At 46.0% G+C, this 23,436-nt stretch overlaps 1 protein-coding gene across 1 annotated transcript in view; it reads right to left on the bottom strand.

The window, feature by feature from the left end:
- The window catches only part of LOC121292264 (latent-transforming growth factor beta-binding protein 2-like), a 658,547-nt gene that overhangs the window by 126,531 nt on the left and 508,580 nt on the right, over positions 1-23,436 (bottom strand). The window contains exons 23-25 of the mRNA XM_041214068.1: positions 19,611-19,736; positions 15,387-15,512; positions 5,497-5,622 (exon numbers count right to left, since the gene is read on the bottom strand). Of these exons, the coding sequence (XP_041070002.1) occupies positions 5,497-5,622; positions 15,387-15,512; positions 19,611-19,736 (378 nt within the window). The remainder of the gene's footprint in view (positions 1-5,496; positions 5,623-15,386; positions 15,513-19,610; positions 19,737-23,436) is intronic.

Here is a 23,436-nt window from a genome sequence, read left to right as displayed (position 1 = left end):
AGATTCGGTTATGTGCAATGAGAAGGGGTTAATTAATAATCTTGTTGTGTGGCGTCCTTTAGGGAACAGCGACCATAACATGACAGAATTCTTCCTTTGGATGGAAAGTGAAGTTGTCTGATCCAAAACTAGGGTCCTAAATCTAAACAAAGGAAACTACGAACGTATGAGGCGTGAGTTGGGTAAGGTAGATTGGGGAACTTCATTAAAAGGCATGACAGTGAATAGGCAATGGCTAGTATTTAAGGAATGAATGCATGCATTGCAACAGTTATACATTCTTTTCTGGTGCAAAAACACAACAGGAAAAGCAGCCTAACCATGGCTAACAAAAGAAATTGGGGATAGTATTAGATCCAAAGGGCAGAATTTTGTCCTTGATGGGCGGGTGGGCCCCAACAGCGGGCGGGTAGCCGATCACTGCTGCTGAATCGGGCCCCGCTGCCATTTTGAGCGGGTGGTCCAATTAAGGCCCGCCCAGCGGGCTGCCCAACAGGAAGCGCTATGCACTTCCTGTATTGTGGGGGGAGGGATTCCCCAACTGTCAAACAGTGCACATCTCCCTGAGACTAAGTGCTGTCCCAGGGAGATCACTGACAGCGTTTTAAATGTAAAAAATAGAAAAAAAGAAATTATTAATATGTCCCCCTCATGTGACAATGTCACATGAGATGGGACATGTTAATAAATATGACTAAAACTTTATTAAACTTTTTTAAATCAGACATGAAACCTCATCCCGCCAGTGGATGAGGTTTCATGTTTTTTCAGATGCCCGCTAGGGTTCCTGGCCTGCCCGCCAACCTTAAGGTTGGACGGTAGGGCCTTTAATTGTCTTAATTATCCTGTCAATGGCCTCAACTGGCCATTGACAGGTCGGCAGGTGGACAACTGATTTCGCTGTCCGCCCGCCTTCCTGAACATTTTAAATGGAGCAGATGTCATCCCGTGTCATTTTCGCGTCGGTGAGCGGGCCCCGCCCCCAACTTGCCGAAGGAAAAATTCAGGCCAAAGAGGAGTCATATAAAGTTGCTAGAAAAAGTAGCAAGCCAGAGGATTGGGAGCAGTTTAGGATTCAGCAAAGGAGGACCAAGAGATTGATTAAAGGGGAGAAAATAGAGTATGAGAGTAAACTTGGAAGGACCATAAAAGCGGACTGTAAAAGCTTCTTTAAGTATGTAAAAAGAAAAAGATTAGAGAAGACAAATGTAGGTCCCTTGCAGTTCATAACAGGAGAATTTATAATAGAGAACAAGGAAATGGCTGAGTAATTAACAACTACTTTAGTCCTGTCTTCACAGAGGAAGACACAAATAACTTCCCAGAAATGCTAGGGAACCAAGGGTCTAGTGAGAAGGGGTAATTGACGGAAATTAGTATTACCAAAACAATAGTGCTGGAGAAATTAAGGAACTGAAAGCTGATAAATCCTCAGGGCCCAATAATCTACATCCTAAGTTTGCTGACAACATGGAACTTGGTGTGAATCTGAGTGGGGAGGAGGATGTTAAGAGGCTTCAAGGTGACTCAAACAGGTTGAGTGTGTAGGCAAATACATGGCAAATGCAGTATAATGTGGATAAGTGTGAAGTTATCCACTTCAGTAGGAAAAACAGAATAGCAGAATATTATTTAAATGATGATAGATTGGGAAATGCTGATGTACAAAGGGACCTGGGTGTCCTTGTATACCAATCACTGAAAACAAGCATGCAGTGCAGCAACCAGTTAAGAAGGCAAATGGCATGTTGGCCTTTATTGCGAGAGGACTTGAGTACAAGAGCAAGGATATTTTACTGCACCTGTACGGGGCCTTGGTGAAACTACACCTGGAGTATTGTGTGAAGTTTTGGTCTCCTTACCTAAGAAATGATATACTTGCCATAGCGGGAAAGCGGCGATGGCAGGGTTATCATATGAGGAGAGATTGGGTCGACTAGGCCTGTATACAATGGAGTTTAGAAGAATGAGAGGGGAGCTTACTGAAAAGTATGAAATTCTGACAGGGATGGACAGACTAGATGCAGGGATGATGTTTCCTCTGGCTGGGGGGCTTAGAACAGTGTCACAGTCTCAGGATATGAGGTGGGCCATTTAGGACTGAGATGAGGAGAAACTTCTTCATTCAGAGGGTGGTGAACCTGTAGAATTCTCTACCATAGAAGATTGTGGAGGCCACGTCACTGAATATATTTAAGAAGGAAATAGATAGATTTATGGACTCTAGAGGCATCAAGGGCAGAGAGTGGGAGTATGGCGTTGAGATAGAGGGTCAGCCATGCTCATATTGAATGGTGAAGTAAGCTTGAAGGGCTGAATGACCTACTCCTGCTCCTATTTTCTATGTTTCTATGTACAGATTTAGACTGACAATAGCTTTTCAGAAATATTTTGCCCAAACAGATCAACTCTTCCAACTAAACAAAGTGTAACAATTAATAACACAAGGAAATAAAGGCTGAAAAATAAGTGATTAAAAAGTATTGGATATATGAACAAAGATATATTTTGACAACCAATGGATAGCTCCTTTGAGGTTTGTTATTTTCATTGACCCAAAATGGAGGTATTTAAAATCAAACAGGAGGTTTCAGGTACACTTTGCCAGATTTTTCATACATCATAATAGCTAACAGTTTCAGCAAAGTCAACAGGGTCATCAATACCAACTTCAAATCAAGTTAAAAGCTTTGATGAAATATCTTACAATAAATAACTGTAATCCAACAGCAGTAATAAGCTCAAAATGGTCCATTTTAATGCTTGACTTTGCCTTGTGCCAAAAGCATCTTAAGGACACTAAATCCCAAACATTTCCTGTTTGGCATTTCATTCTTTGGATTCACTTTTGTTGTAAACACTGACATTTTTGAATTAATTTTTAATTGATTGTGATTATTCCTAGTTCACTGGATTTTCCCTTCTTCATCAGAATTCTTTAATTTCTAAGGGATTGCCCTGCTTAGATGGTTGATGATGCTGGCTTTTTTCTTAATTTGAATTGAGAAAAAAAATAGAACATTTGGTTATTCCAGCCTATTTGTAAGCATTTAATATTTTGTTGATTAGTTTTGTGTTAAATCTGCTTTATTTAATATTTCCCAATAATTCTTGGACTACTGACTTGTTTTGCAATTTCCCAACATTCAGAAGATAAAGTTCAACTTCTGCTACTAATTACACATCCTAGCCACTTATTTAATAGAAGGGGAAGCTGGATGGGTATGTGGGTGTATGACAAGAAGGCTATTAGCTATGTTATGATCCTAGGTCAGGCCCCTAAGATGTTGGTAAGATCTGGTTAGGGACCAATAACATTTTGTTTAAAATAGACAAAGTTTGAGATTCAAGACACTTGCTCAGTGAAGAAAGCCAAACGATTCCAAATATTTTGAACAAACAAAAATAAACTTTAACAAATGAGGTCAGAAAGCTAAACCAATTTGCAATATCTATCTTATACCCTAACATTTGGGATAAGTATATGGTCCACGTGAATTAACAAGCCAATTGCGGTCAAACACACCACACTGCCCAATAAATGGCAGATGCAACCAAGATACAGCCTGTGAATTCCTCAGCAACCCACCCAGACATCAGTAACACTGTCAGCCGACCAGACTCACTGAAACTCTGTCTCTCTCATAACGGATTCCAGTTTTCACCTTTGAAGATCTAACTTTGAGATTCTTTCCAAACGTTGCTCCAATTCGAATGGCATCAACAAGACTCTTCAGACCTCACCCCTCACACCCCCTTCAACCTCAAACCACTCCCCTTGCCCCATCCATGCCACCTCATGCCTCCCACCCACCATTCATGTCCCTTCATGCCCCCATGCCAAGTTATGCCCCCACCAACCTCTTCTGTCCCCTCCTAGGCCCAAACTAAGCTCGGCCTTTCCTCTCCTCCCAATGTACCCTCATGCCCCAATTCCAAGCTCTGCCCTTCCATCCACTCCTTTGTTCCCTCATGCCCCCCAAGCCAACTCTGCCCTTCCACACACCCCCTCAAGTCCCCTATGCCAAGCTCAGTCACTTCCATGTCCATTGACCCACTTTACTCTTTCTAGAACCAATGAACACCAAAGTGTAAAGTGGTATGTGTAAAAAAAGTTTGAAAAAATATAGTCCATAGATCACTTTCTCCTATACTTGAAAAACGTCTGAACAAGCTAATAAAAGTGTCAACCATCCAGGCCCTTTGAAATTTCAAAATCCAGAAACTGAAAACACTTGAAACCGCTTAAGTTATGTTAGCAAACATTGTGAAATGGACTACAGAGATCAGGGAACCTGAGCTGTCAAGTAAACAATGTTTACTCTAGTGAGCAAGTGTTCTATTATTATAATAGCTATCTGGGCTCTCAGCCAAGCGTACATAATGAGCCATGACTCTTTAAAAACCTGGCCCAACTCTATGAAAATTACAGAAAAGTAGAGATAAATATCTCTGCAATGGAGCCAGCCAGTTTGCTGTGCAAGATGCGGGCTTTTGATAGGAAGCAGCCTGCACCCTCTAAAGGCACTCCAGAAAATCAGACAGCCTAGGAATGGGGATTGAGGTTGGGAATCTGAGAACTGGGACCCACGCACAATTTTTAAATGGCTGATGAGTCAACCTGATTCAGTGAAAATCTCAGTTTTATTAGGAGGATAATTGATTTAATTGAGAATATGAGACATGATGAGATCACAATTCACGTGTATGTAATCAGAAGGTAATTATTACAATAAAGGAATGAGATTTCATGTTTATTCACAATTATGATATACTATGTACATGTAGTACTGCATAATGCATATACTTCAAACAAGTATTTTTGATTTTATGGGGAGAATTTTCTCCCCATCGGTGGGGGGGGTTGGACGGGAGAGGGTGCTGCCATTTTACGTGGGTCAATTAAGGCCCACCCAGCTTGACATGGAGGTGCTGTGTGCTCCCTGTGCAGGCAGGGGGAATAGACTGAGTCAGGGCCTGTGCTCTTTCACTCATGGTGGGGGCATAACTTGGCATGGAGACATGAAGGGACATGAGTGGTGGATGGGATGCATGAGGTGGCATGGATGGGGCAAGGGGGGTGGTTTGAGGGTGAAGGGGGTGTGAGGGGTGAGGCCTGGAGGGCTTTTGTGTTCTTTTCCACTGGGACAAAGTCCTACGGCACTGAGGCAGGCCTTTTAAACACCCTGGCTCCACATCTGGCCGCTCCTGTGACTGTACCTATACTTATTCCTGGGTTGGCTGGCCTGACCCCAGCTCATACCCGGCCCCTAGAAATGAAGATCCCGCCTTTGCAGGCATTTTCACGTGGGGTGGACGGGCCATGCTGGGAATTTTCTCAACTTCCCCTACCCAACTCGAGGATGAAAATCCAGGCCAGCCAATCATGATTCAGTGTTCTGTGAGGTAAAACTGAATTATATTAAGTGTTAATATCATATTAAAGTGATTAGGATATTGGTACTATATATTTACATGTTTACTGTGATGTCTTACCTTGACAGGCTGTACCGTCAGGAGTCTTTTCAAAACCTCTGGCACAAATGCAGAAATAAGATCCTTCACTGTTCATACATTCTCCATTTGGACCACAGATGTCCTTGCTCAAGCATTCATTAATATCTATAAGAGTATATTTATAATAAAGTTAGAAAAACATGGAAAACTGCAGAAAACCCCCCTCACCCATTCACTGGAATGAAGAACAAATTAACTGACTATTGCTGAAAAAGAGACACGCTTTTCATCTTGCAGTTATCATGGCAGATGCAAAAATGCCCAATTTCAAAGGCAGCAGAAATTATACTGCATGAGAAAAGAGTGCTCATTGGTTGGCATGTCAACTCTGACTGGTCGAGGCATTGCCATGGAGAATGCAGCTGTGAACTATTATTCCCACATGCTTTTGTTTAATTCAAAAAAGGCACGATTGCCTGGACTTGTTCTTTTTGCTTGCAGAGGACAAGGCCCCAAGTATGAATATTTGTAGCTTCTAGCAAGTGTAAGTGAGCCTCCTGCAAACCAGGCTGATCATCTTAAATTAGTTGTTAGTATAATTCTCAGCACACATGGGATTGTTCAGCAGGTGCTGTCCAATCACAGAATCAAATCTAACATTATGATATATTCTGAGTTTTGCAAGCATGGGTTGGTTGAGTACAGTCAGTACTCTGCCTATTGTGAACAGCCAAAGGGACATCCTGTTTGATACAATTGCCAGTCAATGGGAAGTATGGCCTACGTATCTGACATCATACCGGCACTGAAATTCATTTACTACATTACTTATTTGTGTTGTAGGCAGATTGTCTTCTTGATGGCAGCATCCTGTTATTGGAAAATACCAATCGTGTTGCTACTGTTTTATAGCAGCATGAAAGGGATAGCTCTTTATATTGCTCAAATTTTTGAGATATGTTACCTTCCAGGGTAATTTGAGATGGACTGTGCACTTTTCAGGTCTGGAAGTGGTGGCCTGAGGCCCATTTTTGAGTTTGTGTGATACATAGCAAGAAATGATCTGATCGGGCTAGCCATTGTCCTGCAGGACAGCATTGATGCGTACTATTTCAGCATCAAGCTTGCATGGTGATCAAATGGCCGAGATTGCCTATAGGATCAATTTTATAGCATGCAGAGCTATAGGAATTCCAACTCATATATTGACCGGTGAAAGTAGGCTTGTGGTAGACAATAGTAGAGGACCCATTAGCAGTTTTGTCAACTAGCATGTCGAAGAAAGGGAGCTCATTATGCTGCTCCATTTCAAACGTGAATTTGAGTTCTGGATGGAATGCATTAAGGTGTCCAAGGAAATTCTTACATGCAGCTGCAGATTCAAATACAGCAAACATATTATCTACAAATTGGAAATATGCATGGAGTGAGAGGTTAGGGGGGTCATGAGGTTACGTCCCTTTATTTTTCGAAAACATGATTTTTAACATTTCAACTGAATGGAAAATTTGCAATTTGAGCTGTGGTAGAGCAAATTGCTTAAAAATGTAAGGGCATATTCCAAGGTGAAGGTGGGAAACAAGCAAATCACTCTAAGGCAAGTGTGAAGAGAGAGACATTTCCTATAATCTAGACACCCATCGAAACTCATAATTGTCTAAAGAGACATTAAAAATGCAAAAGTACTGGATATTGAAACAATGGCTGCCACCTAAAACCTTTTTGAAATACATAATGAGTGAAGTGTTTCAAGGCAAGGCTGCCCAGCCATTAGAGAGAGATCGCAAGTGACACAGGTGGTGTCTGGAAATTCTGCTCTCTCTTCCTCTCTCTTGTTTAGAATAAGTGTGTCGCTCAGTTCAAGAAGCCAAATCTACCAGAAACCGAGATCTCATAATAATTGCAACAGTTTCTACATCTGACCACATCCAAGGAACAAGCTAACCCAAATCAGCTGCAATGTTTAAAGTCTATGTCTCAAGGGCAATCAAAGGACACTCAACTGTGTATTCTTTTACATATTTTTTATTGGACTCTAACTCCCCTTATTTCTGATACCTGTGTGTATGTGTGCACGCTCAAATGACTGCATGAGGGCCGAATGCTTGACGGTGCATTTTTGTTATGTCACTCTGGTTTAGGGGTTAATAAATTTGCTCTTTCTTTGACTCAAGAAAACCTTGTTTGATTGGCCCCTTATTACTCACTGCTTAAATAGTAAAATACATTCTGATTTGAAAAAGGCATATCCTCATGAAAAAGAAACTTAACCCTTTGATGTGACCAACTGAGGAGGTTGAATAGAAGGGAGCCAGTTCACTCCTTCTTGAACAAAAAGAGAAAATGCTGGAAAAACTCAGCAGGTCTGACAGCATCTATGGAGAGAGACACAGAGTTAAAGTTTCAAGTCCATATGACCCTTCTTCAGACCCTTCTTCACTCCTTCTCACCTGCTCGTAATAGGAGTCATTCCATTGAAAATGCATTTCTCATGGAAATTGCCAAAAATGTTAATAAGAGCTGGGCCTAGAGGAGATCCCATGGCAGCACCATTTATTTAGGCATTCATGGTGTCATTAAAGCTGAACTCAACTGTGTGAGTTGCTAAGTTCATATGCTCAATGAATACAGATTCAGAAAATGGTGGCATATCTAGATTGCTATGATATAGTTACATGGCACAAATGTATATAGCTTCTTTGAGTGGAATGTTGGTGAATAGGCACATGGACAGGACATTGCTGTCAATATACAGATAATGTATAGTCTTAGAGAAGGTGAAGGAATCCTTCACCGTGTATGTGGAAAACTTACTCAGAACCGGTTGTGACAACTCATTCAACCATTTGGCCAGAACCAATCATAGGTAACTTGGAGCGTAATGGGACATCACTTTTGTGTGTCTTGGGCAGCCCATACATACATGGACTCAGTGAACCATCTGGGCAAATCTTATCATGTACGCCACATGACAGCTCGTTACTCTTACACAAGTCTAACAACGTTTTTGAAACATGTTTTCGAGCAGGGCTCTGTGGTCACGGTGAGTAGCAGGTCTGATGGTCACGAGTTTGGACCTGTCATTAACAACAGGTTGGTGGTGTTACGAGGCCTCAAGGCCAACCCAGACATACCTAGTTGCAAGACTGACAAAGGGGCATTCCTGCAGATGACCAAGAACCAGTGTCACCGAGGACTGTGCATGCCGGGTTTGGCGCCATGGGGGCATGGAGGGCATCCACTGCCAGTGTGCTCAATTTTTATGCCAGTGGTTTCTTTCAGGACTCCACAGGTGACCTCTGTGGGATATTACAAGCCTTCACCCACAAATGCATCCATGAGGTCGCGGATGCCATCTTCACGAGGACACACAATTTTGTGCATTTCGCCCAGGACCAGGAGAGCCAGGATGCAAGAGTGATTGGATTTGTCCAGGTTTCGGGTTTCCCACAGGTGCAGGGTGCGATCGGCTGCACTCAAGTGGCGCTCAGATCTCCATCGCAACAAGCAGTCAACTATGTCAGCCGCAAGAGCTTCACTGAATGCGTAGCTGGGGTGTGACCACACAAACGTATCCTGTAGGTCTGCGCATGGTTTCCAGGGAGTGTCCACGACTCCTACATTCTGAGTCGGTCACAGATCCCTCACTTCATTCACAGAGGGTGCAGGGATGGGTCCTCGGGGGCCAGAGCTACTTGCAGAGGACACCCATGTGGCGGCCTCAGACTCCAGCAGAGCGAAGGTATAATGAGGCTCAAGCTGCAACTCACAACTTGGTGGAGCAATATATTGGGATGCTGAAAATAAGGTTCCGGTGCCTGAACCAGTCTGGTGGAGCCCTGCAATATAGTCCACAGAGAATGCCACACATCGTCGTCGCCTGTTGTGCCCTTTGTAACCTGGCACTGCAATGGGGAGAGGAGCTGGCTGAGGAGGAGGTGGAGGGGCTGCACATCTCCTCCAATGAGGAAGTTGTCGATGGTGATGAGGGTGAGGAGGTCCTCAAAGATGGAACCAGACAAGGCAGGCGTGGTCAGGAAACCCTAACAGCTGCTAGATTGGAGGATGATGATGACATGCAGTGAGCTGACACCATTGATCCTCACATTGCACCAATGAACTTTTGACTCCAGTCTGGCTTATGGCAGTGCATATACCCTGTGTGATGACGCTCCTGTCATGGAGACACAGTGGAGGTCCTAATAGTCACTCGATTGCAGGACGATGACATTGAGTAAGGACACTCCATAGATCTTCACATAGCCTCTGAGAATGTCTGACTCCTGTCTAGCTGAGGGCAGCTCACTTGCGTTCTGTGACCAGGGTCATATCATAAAGATGCAGCCATGAAACCTTAAAAGGGCCTGATCTTTTGTCCACCTTCAGCACCTGACCCCTTCAGCAACACAGCGTCGCTGGTCACTGATGCTGAATAGATAGGGGCCAGCCCCACCTTAAAGGTACTGAGAGCACAGAGAGAGAATGATGGAGTTTGGTCACGCTTATCCAGAAAATTCTGGCAGCAATGACAAGCACCATTGAGGTGCAGGCATCACTAATGTGTCCAGAAAGTGTGAGGTAGGACCATCACTTTAGTCAAAAGGATGCACAAAGCAGGGAAGAAGCCCTGCCTTTATCTTGTGCAGAAAAATTTCAAATCAGAGTGACATGAACACCGCTCATCAGAACAAGGAGCCATAGGCAGGGAGACATTGTTGAGAGTTCATTTACAATAGTGAACATTATGTACAAGTGGTTAACACCCGTGCCCAGGCTGTGCAACCATATCTTATAACCTTCCTAACCCAGCCACTAAGGCTTGGTGCTCCTCAGATATCCACAGCAGAGGTGGAGGCTGCCTGCTGACTGCTGCACCCTGTCTGTGATGACCTTGACGAGCATCCTCTGGACGGCCGAGACCTGGAGGGCTCAGGCCTACTTTTGGGGTCCTGCTGCGTGGCAGTGGCATCCTCCTTGAGCTGTGGAGCTGGACATGGTGGAGTCACAGAAAGAGGGAATTTGGATGGGATGGACACTCCCAGAGTCACCTGGATGGATGGCCTCAGGGTGTGATGTCCTGGACCAAGGTCTCCATAGCAGCTGCCATCCTACCAGTGTTGACCTTGGTGCATTGGCATGCCAGTGCTTTCACCTCAGACTGAAGGTGGACGCACGCCTCCATCGTGCCTTGCAATCTGAGGAGTGCAGAGAACATCCCTTCCTGATGTTCCCGAGCTTGCCTTTGCAGCTCCAGCAACTGAGACATGACTGAGTCCAAAGACTTGTTGTCTGACTCAGATTCAGCAAATATCTGGCCTCCAGCAGCCCTCCGAGTGCCAGGAACCTGGGAAGTCCCCGCCGCCGCCTGCGGTGGATCAGAAAGTGCGATGTGCTCACAAGATTGTGAATCCGAGGCTACTTTAAAGCTAGGTCCTACTGAGTTGGAGGGTGTGGTTGAGCACTGTCATGGGACTTCAAGGAGGGTGCTTCCAGATTTCTCTTCATGTGTGAGTGGCCCCATGGATGAGATGAGGACAATGAAGGCATGTATGAGAGAGTGAATGGTGATGTCCCTTGAAATGTCAGTGAGTGAGCGCCCTGTGATATGTTGGGGGTTTGTGAGTGTGTGAGTTGAGAGTGATGAGAATAGTGACTTACCCTGGTGGAATGCAGGGGATCATTCATTCTCTTGCGGCACGGGGTGGCTGCCCTCATCTGCAGGGTGTTGCCACTGACCGTTGCTGCCACTGCCTACCAAGCCAGATTGGTGATGTTGCTGCCCATTCTGTGGCCAGAGGACATCACGGCGGACTTCCATGGTGTCCAAAAGGTGCTCAACGGATGTGTCATTAAACCGGGGGCCGGCAGTCTTTTCACCTTACCTGCATGTCATCCATGCAGCAGTCCTGGGCTGGAAGCACTGAGAGGTGTGCGCATGGTTGCACTTTAAATATGGCGCCTAACATGATGAAGCAGCGAGATGATGGCGTGGTGGGCAAATGAGAACCCGTCTGCCATCAAAAAGGCGTGTTTCCTCGGATGCATAACTAATGTGGTGGGTTTGGGATGACATGACGTGAGAAGCTGTCATTGTGGCCGATGGTTGAAATGTCGTTCTCCCCACCCGCTACCGCAGTCAGTGCAAATCTGGGATGATTCCACCCACAGAATCTATGGAGTTCTTAGACAGAGCTCATGTGATCCAGCTCTTGGGTGAAAAACGTGCTGGATTTTAGACAGTCAGAGGGAGACTGCCACAGGGACAACAGCCTTACCCCATTTCTCTTTATGCAGAAACCTCTCTCATCAAAGCTGAGCTGTTTGTGATTTGAAAAAATACCAAAAGATGACCTCATTGCTGCAAACCAAGAATTCTTAAATGAGAATTCTGGATCAATTAGCCACAACTGCAGACAGACTGCTCCATGGTGGAAAGGGACCCTCTTTATCTGTAAACAAGCCACTGGATAATCTGTGATTTTTTTTTACTTTGCTTGTTACTTGACCATGTTTTTTAGGTCTGACACATGCAGAGTTTTATCTCTATTTGTGCACACTTGTGGGGAATGTGTGTTTGTCAATTGTGCAATAGTGGGTAGTTAGATATATTTTTCAATTTAAACCTTTTGTTAATTTTTGCACCTTCACCTGGGTGAGTTTTAGCAATGAACCTAACTCTTTACTTATTAACTTAATGAACCTGGCGGGCTTATTTCTTGCACCTAGCTATAGACAGTTAATTATATATTAAATTGGCAAAATCATCTCCCTTTTAAATTCAAACTCTGTTATAATCAATTCAAGAGTGGGACAAAGAGGAGAGTGAGCTAACCCCTGCTGACTGGTCAAAACACCAGGCGTGAGTGGGGTGCAGCCAGACCAGCGTGAAAGTGTATCACGTGTCAGCTCCCCAAAAGATGAAATGACTTCTGCTGGAGGAAACCCAGATGAAGATTTTGATAGAACAGTGTACAGGAGAAGGCTGGGTGGCATGCACATAGAAATACATAACAAAAGTAAAAATACCAGGAAAAACTCAGCAGGTCTGGCAGCATCTGCGGAGAGGAACACAGTTAACGTTTCGAGTCCGTATGACTCTTCAACAGAACTAAGTAAAAATAGAAAACAGGTGAAATATAAGCTGGTTTAAGGTGGGGGGGGGGTGGTGGTAGAGCTGGATAGAGGGCCAGTCATAGGTGGAGATAGCCAAAAGATATCAGGGACAAAAGGACAAAGAGGTGTTGAAGGTGATGATATTATCTAAGGAAAGTACTAATTAAGGGTAGAAAGCAGGACAAGCAAGGTACAGACAGTGGGGGTGGGGTGGGATGAAGGGAAGGGATCGAAATTGGCTAAAAGGAAGAGATAAAACAATGGATGGAAATATATTTAAAAATAATGGAAATAGGTGAGAAAAGAAAAATCTAAATAAATTATTGGAAAAAAAGTGGGGGGGGGGGAAATCGGAAAGGGTGTGGGGATGGAGGAGAGAGTTCATGATCTAAAATTGTTGAACTCAATATTTAGTCCAGAAGGCTGTAAAGTGCCTAGTCAGAAGATGAGGTGCTGTTCCTCCAGTTTGTGTTGAGCTTCATTGGAACAAGGCAGCAGGCCAAGGATGGACATGTGGGCATGAGAGCAGGGTGGAGTGTTGAAATGGCAAGCAACAGGGAGGTCTGGGTCATGATTGCGGATAGGTCAAAGGTTCTGCAAAGCAGTCACCCAGTCTGCGTTTGGTCTCTCCAATGTAGGGAAAACTGTATTGGGAGCAACGAATGCAGTAGACTAAATTGAGGGAAGTGCAAGTAAAATGCTGCTTTACTTGAAAGGAGTGTTTGGGCCCTTGGACGGTGAGGAGAGGGGAAGTAAAGGGGCAGGTGTTGCACCTTCTGCAGTTGCATGGGAAGGTGCCGTGGGAGGAGATTGAGGTGTAGGGGGTGATGGAGGAGTGGACCAGGGTGTCCCGGAGGGAATGATCCCTGCAGAATGCCGCCGGGGGTGGTGATGGGAAGATGTGTTTGGTGGCAGCATCATGCTGGAGTTGGCGGAAATGGCGGAAGATGATCCTTTGAATGCGGAGACTGGTGGGGTGATAAGTGAGGACAAGGGAGACCCTATCATGCTGCTGGGAGGGAGAGGAAGGTGAGAGGGCGCGGTAGATGGGCCGGACACGGTTGAGGACCCTGTCAACCACCGTGGGCGGAAAGCCTCGGTTAAGAAAGAAGGAAGACATGTCAGAGGAACTGTTTTGAAAGTGACATCATCAGAACAGATGCGACGGAGGCAAAGGAACTGAGAGAATGGGATGGAGTCCTTACAGGAAGCGGGGTGTGAGGAGCTGTAGTTGAGGTAGCTGTGGGAGTTGGTAGGCTTGTAATGAATATTGGTGGACAGTCTATCACCAGAAATTGAGACAGAGAGGTCAAGGAAGGGAAGGGAATTGTCAGAGATGGACCATATGAAAATGATGGAGAGGTGGAAATTGGAAGCAAAATTAATAAATTTTTCCAGGTCCAGATGAGAGCATGAAGCAGCACTGAAGCAATCATCGATGTACTGGAGAAAGAGTTGTGGGAGGGGCCCGGAGTAGGACTGGAACAAGGAATGTTCCACATATCTCATAAAGAGACAGGCATAGCTGGGGCCCATACGGGTACCCATAGCCACACCATTTATCTGGAGGAAGTGAGAGGAGTTTAAGGAGAAATTGTTTAGTGAGAGAACAAGGTCAGCCAGACGGAGAAGAGTAGTGGTGGATGGGGATTGTTCGAGGAAGAAGCGGAGAGCCATCAGACCATCCTGCTGAGGAATGGAGGTGTAGAGGGATTGCACGTCCATGGTGAAGAGGAGGCGGTTGGGGCCAGGGAACTGGAAATTGTTGAAATGATGTAGGGTGTCACGGATGTAGGTGGGAAGGGACTGGACAAGGGGAGAGAGAATGCAGTCAAGATAGCAAGAAATGAGTTCCGTGCAGCAGGAACAGGCAGACACAAACAGTCTGCCGGGACAGTCATTTTTGTGGATTTTGGGTAGGAGGTAGAAGCGGGCCGACCGAGATTGGGAGACTATGAGGTTGGAAACTGTGGAAGGAAGATCTCCAGAGGAGATGAGGTCAGTAACAGTCCTGCAAACAATAGCTTGATGTTCAGTGGTGGAGTCATGGTCCAGGGGGAGGTAGGAAGAAGTGTCTGCGAGTTGATGCTCAGCCTCTGCGAGGTAGAGGTCAGTGCGCCAGACAACAATAGCACCACCCTTGTCAGCAGGTTTGATGACAATGTCAGGGTTGGACCTGAGAGAACAGAGTGCAGCAAGTTCAGAGAGAGACAGGTTAGAGTGGGTGAGAGGAGCAGAGAAATTGAGACGACTAATGTCACGCTGACAGTTCTCAATGAAAAGATCAAGAGAAGGTAAGAATCCAGAGGAGTCCAGGTGGAGGGAGAATATTGGAGGCAGGTAAAAGGATCCATTGAGTGGGGAGAGGACTCCTGCCCAAAGAAGTGGGCATGGAGCGAAGGCGGTGGAAGAGCCCGAAATTCATTGTGATGAGGGTGTTAAGGGTATGAAACTAAATCCTTTGCTGAGCACTGAACGTTCAGCATCGGAGGGGGTATGGCGAATACACGTCCGGGGCTGGGTTTGGAAGAAGGGATGGGGACAGAGGGACAGGCAGGGATGGAGGGTACTGGATGGGTGTTGGTGCCGATGAGTTGTTGGAGCTTGCATTCCTTTGCACCTGAAAGAAAGAGACAAAGTTTCTTGTTGAGGCATCGGATGAGACGAAGAATAAAATGAAATTGGGGGCACGCGCAGCTTAGAAATAGGGTGCGGTGGTGCTGCTGGAGAGAGGGGTCGAGTAGCAGAGTTCATATTCTAAACAAACTTCATATTTCAAGCATGGAACTCCTACACCAAATCTCTGTCATACCTACCTTCACATCTGTCTCTGTCTTCTGATATTATGTATCCAGAATTGCAGGATGAACATGTGTAAGATCCCTCAGTATTTGTACAAAGTCCATTAAAACAAACATCAAGCGATACACATTCGTCAATGTCTATAATATAAAGCACAATAAATTGAGTTGAAGTTGTCCTTATTCACGATTTAAGAAAAAAAATACGTTTTTCAGCCAATTAATAAATTATTTTTGTATATGATCTGCCTTAAATCTGTTATCCTTAAAAAACTTTGAGGTTATGGGCCCAGAAATTCAGGTGTTTCCATCTTAAGAGCATGCAACAGGTACAAGTTATGACATCTCTGCCTGTTGACTGCCAATTCTCTTCAAGGAATGCCGACCTTAAAGAAGTATTGCTCTTCTCTCCGACAGGATTTCCGTGTCTCTCTTTTGCCTTGTTCACCTTCATTGCTTTCTATTTCTCTCTTGGTGTTTGACAAAGTGTTTACTAAAACCCGCTTTCACAGCCATATTTCCTTCCTCAGTGACTGTGTCCGTCTCCAACTTACCCCACGTGGATTTCAACTGAAGTTCCATCCCTCATGTTTCGAACCCACGCAGGAATACAGGTATCTCCAGGACATACAACGCTCCTCGGACTGCTGTTCTCGTCACATTCTGAGATCCATACTCAGTGCCATGCGCCGCCATATTAACACACTCGACCTCTCTCTCCAGTAGCACCGCCGCACCCTATTTCTAAGCTGCGCGTGCCCCCAGTTTCATTTTATTCTTTGTCTCATCTGAAGCCTCAACAAGAAACTTTGTCTCTTTCTTTCAGGTGCAAAGGAACGCAAGCTCCAACAACTCATCGACACCAACACCCATCCCGGACTCTCCATCCCTGCCTGTCCCTCTGTCCCCATTCCGTCTTCCAACCCCAGCCACGGACGTGTATGCGCCGCACCCCCTAACCTTCCCCTCTCCGATGCTGAACGTTCAGTGCTCAGCAAAGGATTTAGTTTCATACTCTTACGCCCTCATCTCAATGAATTTTGGGCTCGGCACGATGCTGAACTCTTCGTCCGCCGCCTTCGTCTCCGTGCTCACTTCTTTGGGCAGGAGTCCTCTCCCCACTCAATGGATTCTTTTACCTGCCTCCAATATTCTCCCTCCACCTGGACCCCACACTCTGGATTCTTACGTTCTCTTGATCTTTTCATTGAGAACTGTCAGCGTGACATTAGTCGTCTCAATTTCTCTGCTCCTCTCACCCACTCTAACCTGTCTCTCTCTGAACTTTTTGCACTCTGTTCTCTCAGGTCCAACCTTGACATTGTCATCAAACCTGCGGGCAAGGATGGTGCTATTGTTGTCTGGCGCATTGACCTCTACCTCGCAGAGGCTGAGCGTCAACTCGTAGGCACTTCCTCCTACCTCCCCTGGACCATGACCCCACCACTGAACATCAAGCCATTGTTTCCAGGACTGTTACTGACCTCATCTCCTCTGGAGATCTTCCTTCCACAGCTTCCAACCTGATCATCTCCCAACCTCAGACGGCCCGCTTCTACCTCCTACCCAAAATCTACAAACAGGACTGTCCCGGCAAACCAATCATGTCAGCCTGTTCCTGCCCCACGGAACTCATTTCTTGCTATCTTGACTGCATTCTCTCTCCCCTTGTCCAGTCCCTTCCCACCTACATCCATGATTCCTCTAACACTCTACATCATATCAACAATTTCCAATTCCCTGGCTCCAACCACCTCCTCTTTACCATGGACGTCCAATCCCTCTACACCTCCATCCCCCACCAGGATGGTCTGATGGCTCTCCACTTCTTCCTTGAACAGAGGCCTGAACAATCCTCATCCACATCTACTCTCCTCCGTCTGGCTGAACTTGTTCTCACACTGAACAATTTCTCCTTAAACTCCTCTCACTTCTTCCAAATAAATGGTGTGGCTATGGGTACCCGCATGGGCCCCAGCTATGCCTGTCCTACTCTGGCCCCCTCCCACAACTCTTTCTCCGGTACGTTGAAGATTGCTTCGGTGCTGCTTCATGCTCTCGTCTGCACCTGGAAAAATTTATTAATCTTGCTTCCAATTTCCACACCTCCATCATTTTCACATGGTCCATCTCTGACAATTCCCTTGCCTTCCTTGACCTCTCCATCTCAATTTCTGGGGATAGACTGTCCACCAATATTCATTACAGGCCTACCGACTCCCACAGCTACCTCGACTACAGCTCCTCACACCCTGCTTCCTGTAAGGACTCCATCCCATTCTCTCAGTTCCTTCGCGTCCGTCGCATCTGTTCTGATGATGCCACTTTCAAAAACAGTTCCTCTGACATGTCTTCCTTCTTCCTTAACCGAGGCTTTCCGCCCACGGTGGTTGACAGGGTCCTCAACCGTGTCCGGCCCATCTACTGCGCCCTCATACCTTCTTCTCCCTCCCAGAACCATGATAGGGTCCCCCTTTTCCTCACTTATCACCCCGCCAGTCTCCGCATTCAAAGGATCATCTTCCGCCATTTCCGCCAACTCCAGCATGATGCCACCACCAAACACATCTTTCCTTCACCCCCCCCGGCAGCATTCCGCAAGGGTCATTCCCTCCGGGACACCCTGCTTCACTCCTCCATCACCCCTACACCTCAATCTCCTCCCACGGCACCTTCCCATGCAACTGCAGAAGGTGTAACACCTGCCACTTTACTTCCCCTCTCCTCACCGTCCAAGGGCCCAAACACTCTTTTCAAGTAAAGCATTTCACTTGCACTTCCCTCAGTTTAGTCTACTGCATTCATTGCTCCCAATGCAGTTTCCTCTACAATGGAGAGACCAAACGCAGACTGGGTGACCGCTTTGCAGAACACCTTCGGTCTGTCCGCAAGCATGACCCAGACCTCCCTGTCGCTTGCCATTTCAACACTCCATCCTGGTCTCATGCCCACATGTCCCTCTTTGGCCTGCTGCATTGTTCCAGTGAAGCTCAACACAAACTGGAGGAAAAGCACTTCATCTTCTGACTAGGCACTTTACAGCCTTCCGGACTGAATACTGAGTTCAACAATTTTAGATCATGAACTCTCTCCTCCATCCCCACACCCTTTCCGATTCCACCCACCCTTTTTTTTCCAATAATTTATTTAGATTCTTCTTTTCCCACCTATTTCCATTATTTTTAAACATATTTCCATTCATTGTTTTATCTCTACCTTTTAGCCAATTTTGATCCCATCCCCTCACCCCACCCCACCCCCCACTATGGCTAACTGTACCTTGCTTGTCCTGCTTTTTACCCTTATTTAGCACATTCCTTAGATAATATTACCGCCTTCAACACCTCTTTGTCCTTTTGTCTATGACATCTTTTGGCTATCTCCTCCTATCACTAGCCCTCTATCCAGCTCTATCCCCCCCCCACCCCGTTAAACCAGCTTATATTTCACCTCTTTTCTATTTTTCCTTAGTTCTGTTGAAGAGTCATACAGACTTGAAACGTTAACTGTGTTCCTCTCCGCAGATGCTGCCAGACCTGCTGAGTTTTTCCAGGTATTTTTATTTTCGTTTTGGATTTCCAGCATCCGCAGTTTTTTGCTTTTAACATAGAAATACTTGTTCCACAGGCAGGTCTGCTCGACAGCCTATTGTCATTGTCAAGGGAATGGAGGAGTTTGGCTCCCACTTGACATAGGGATTCATGCAGAAGTTGGAGCCCATCCTTTTCAGTGTGAAAATAGTGGCCAATTCCACGGCCAGGATTTTATGGCCCCGCCATGGCATATTTCCCCCCGGTGGATGCAGTGAGTCATTTAAATCTCCATTCAGTTTGCCAGGACTGTAATATCCCGCCAGGCGAGAGGAACCATAAAATCCAGACCCATGAGTACACTATGGGTCTGGCTGTGATGCAACATCTGATATTGGTTGTCTTAGCTTCCATTGCAGCACAGACAGAAGCCACACAACATCTATGCAATGGAAGCTCAGAGTGAGGTCATGATATCTCTGCTTGCTGTTAAGCAAACCCAGCTTGGTGTCATATAGGATCAGACTGTTACCATCATGACTGAAGATACCAGTGCAGAAAGGGGCTTGCAGGTTCTCACAGCATTCCAGCAATCTGTTCCTCAGCACATTATTCAGTTTCCTGAGTTGATGCCCTGGGGGAATGGCAGTGTAAACAAACTTCATATTTCAAGCATGGAACTCCTACACCAAATCTCTGTCATACCTACCTTCACATCTGTCTCTGTCTTCTGATATTCTGTATCCAGAATTGCAGGATGAACATGTGTAAGATCCCTCAGTATTTGTACAAAGTCCATTAAAACAAACATCAAGCGATACACATTCGTCAATGTCTATAATACAAAGCAAAATAAATTGAGTTGAAGTTGTCTTTATTCACGATTTAAGAAAAAAATACGTTTTTCAGCCAATTAATAAATTATTTTTGTATATGATCTGCCTTAAATCTGTTATCCTTAAAGAACTTTGAGGTTATGGGCCCAGAAATTCAGGTGTTTCCATTTTAAGGGCATGCAGCAGGTGCAGGTGCTCTGCCTGTTGACTGCCAATTCTCTTCAAGGAATGCCTACCTTGAAAATTATTGCTCTTCTCTCCGACAGGATTTCCATGTCTCTCTTTTGCCTTGTTGACTGCCAATTCTCTTCAAGGAATGCCTGCCTTGAAGAAGTATTGCTCTTCTCTCCGACAGGATTTCCGTGTCTCTCTTTTGCCTTGTTCACCTTCATTGCTTTCCATTTCCCTCCTGGTGTTTGACAAGGTGTTTACTAAAACCCGCTTTCACAGCCATATTTCCTTCCTCAGTGACTGTCTCTGTCTCCAACTTACCCCAATTGGATTTCAACTGAAGTTCCATCCCTCATGTTTCGAAACCACCCAGGATTACAGGTATCTACGGGACATACAACGCTCCTTGGACTGCTGTTCTCGTTGCATTCTAAGATCCACACTCAGTGCCACACGCAGCCATATGAACACACTCGACCTCTCTCTCCAGCAGCACCGCCGCACCCTATTTCTAAGCTGCACGTGCCCCCAGTTTCATTTTATTCTTTGTCTTATCCAACGCCTCAACAAGAAACTTTGTCTCTTTCTTTCAGATGCAAAGGAACACAAGCTCCAACAACTCATTGACACCAACACACATCCAGGACCCTCCACCCCTGCCTTTCCATCTGTCCCCATCCCGTCTTCCAATCCCAGCCCCGGACGTGTATTCGCCATACCCCCTGACCTTCCCCTCTCCGATGCTGAACGTTCAGTGCTCAGCAAAGGATTTAGTTTCATACCCTTACGCCCTCATCGCAATGAATTTTGGACTCGGCACGATGCTGAATTCTTCTTCCACCGCCTTCGTCTCCGTGCTCACTTCTTTGGGCAGGTCCTCTCCCCATTCAATGGATCCTTTTATCCGCCTCCATTATTCTCCCACTACCTGGACCCCTCCCTCTGGATTCTTACGTTCTCTTGATCTTTTCATTGAGAACTGTCGGCGTGACGTTAGTCGTCTCAATTTCTTTGCTCCTCTCACCCATTCTAACCTGTTTCTCTCTGAACTTGCTGCACTCTGTTCTCTCAGGTCCAACCTTGACATTGTCATCAAACCTGCTGACAAAGGTGGTGCTATTGTTGTCTGGCGCATTGACCTCTACCTCGCAGAGGCTGAGCGTCAACTTGCAGACACTTCCTCCTACCTCCCCTGGACCATGACCCCACCACTGAACATCAAGCCACTGTTTCCAGGACTGTTACTGACCTCATTTCCTCTGGAGATCTTCCTTCCACAGCTTCCAACCTGTTCGCCTCCCAACCTCCGACGGTCCGCTTCTACCTCCTACCCAAAATCCACAAACATGACTGTCCCGGCAGACCTATCATGTCAGCCTGTGCCTGCCCCACGGAACTCATTTCTTGCTATCTTGACTCCATTCTCTCTCCCCTTGTCCAGTCCCTTCCCACCTACATCCATGATTCCTCTGACACCCTACATCATATCAACATTTCCAATTCCCAGGCCCCAACCACCTCCTCTTCACCATGGACGCCCAATCCCTCTACACCTCCATCCCCCACCAGGATGGTCTGATGGCTCTCTGCTTCTTCCTCGAACAGAGGCCTAAACAATCCTCATCCACCACTACTCTCCTCCGTCTGGCTGAACTAGTTCTGACACTGAACAATTTCTCCTTAAACTCCTCTCACTTCCTCCAAATAAATGGTGTGGCTATGGGTACCCACATGGGCCCCAGCTATGCATGTCTCTTTATGGGGTATGTGGAACATTCCTTGTTCCAGTCCTACTCCAGCCCCCTCCCACAACTCTTTCTCTAGTACATTGATGATTGCTTCGGTGCTGCTTCATGCTCTCATCTGGACCTGGAAAAATTTATTAATTTTGCTTCCAATTTCCACCCCTCCATCATTTTCACATGGTCCATCTCTGACACTTCCCTTCCCTTCCTTGACCTCTCCATCTCAATTTCTAGGGATAGACTGTCCACCAATATTCATTACAAGCCTACCGACTCCCACAGCTGCCTCGACTACAGCTCCTCACACCCCACTTCCTGTAAGGACTCCATCCCATTCTCTCAGGTCCTTCGCCTCCATCGCAACTGTTCTGATGAGGTCACTTTCAAAAACAGTTCCTCTGACATATCTTCCTTCTTCCTTAACCGAGGTTTTCCACCCACGGTGGTTGACAGGGTCCTCCACTGTGTCCGGCCCATCTCCCGCGCCCTCACACCTTCCTCTCCCTCCCAGAACCATGATAGGGTCCCCCTTGTCCTCACTCATCACCCCACCAGTCTCCGCATTCAAAGGATCTTCTTCCGCCATTTCCGCCAACTCCAGCATGATGCCACCACCAAACACATCTTCCCTTCACCCCCCCAACGGCATTCCGCAGGGATCATTCCCTCCAGGACACCCTGGTTCACTCTTCCATCACCCCCTACACCTCAACCCCCTCCCATGGCATATTCCCATGCAACTGCAGAAGGTGCAACACCTGCCACTTTACTTCCCCTCTCCTCACCATCCAAGGGCCCAAACGCTCTTTTCAAGTGAAGCAGCATTTCACTTGCACTTCCCTCAATTTAGTCTGCTGCAATTGTTGCTCCCAATACAGTTTCCTCTACATTGGAGAGACCAAACGCAGACTGGGTGACCACTTTGCAGAACACCTTCGGTCTGTCCACAAGCATGACCCAGACCGCCCTGTCGCTTGCCATTTCAACACTCCACCCTGCTCTCATGCCCACATGTCCTTCCTTAGCCTGCTGCATTGTTCTAGTGAAGCTCAACACAAACTGGAGGAGCAGCACCTCATCTTCCGACTAGGCACTTTATAGTCTTCCGGACTGAATATTGAGTTCAACAATTTTAGATCATGAACTCTCTCCTCCATCCCCACACCCTTTCCGATTCCACCCCCCCTTTTTTTCCCAATAATTTATATAGATTTTTATTTTCCCACCTATTTCCATTATTTTTAAATATATTTCCATCCATTGTTTTATCTCTACCTTTTAGCCTATTATGATCCCTTCCCTTCACCCCACCCCACCCCTACTAGGGCTATCTGTACCTTGCTTGTCCTGCTTTTTACCCTTAATTAGCACATTCCTTAGATAATATCACAACCTTCAACATCTCTTTGTCCTTTTGTCTATGACATCTTTTGACTATCTCCACCTATCACTGGCCCTCCAACCAGCTCTAACCCCCCTTAAACCAGCTTATATTTCACCTCTTTTCTATTTTTACTTAGTTCTGTTGAAGAGTCATACGGACAGGAAACGTTAACTGTGTTCCTCTCCACAGATGCTGCCAGACCTGCTGAGTTTTTCCAGGTATTTTTATTTTCGTTTTGGATTTCCAACACCCGCAGTTTTTTGCTTTTAACATAGAAATACTTGTTCCACAGGCAGGTCTGCTAGAGAGCCTATTGGCATTATCAAGGGGAATGGAGGAGTTTGGCTCCCACTTGACATAGGGATTCATGCAGAAGTTGGAGCCCATCCTTTTCAGTGT

This window comes from Carcharodon carcharias, chromosome 20, assembly GCF_017639515.1.
Source record: "Carcharodon carcharias isolate sCarCar2 chromosome 20, sCarCar2.pri, whole genome shotgun sequence".
Taxonomy (NCBI): domain Eukaryota; kingdom Metazoa; phylum Chordata; class Chondrichthyes; order Lamniformes; family Lamnidae; genus Carcharodon; species Carcharodon carcharias.
The sequence above is the reverse complement of the archived record's forward strand: the minus strand, read 5'-3'. Positions and strand labels throughout refer to the sequence as shown.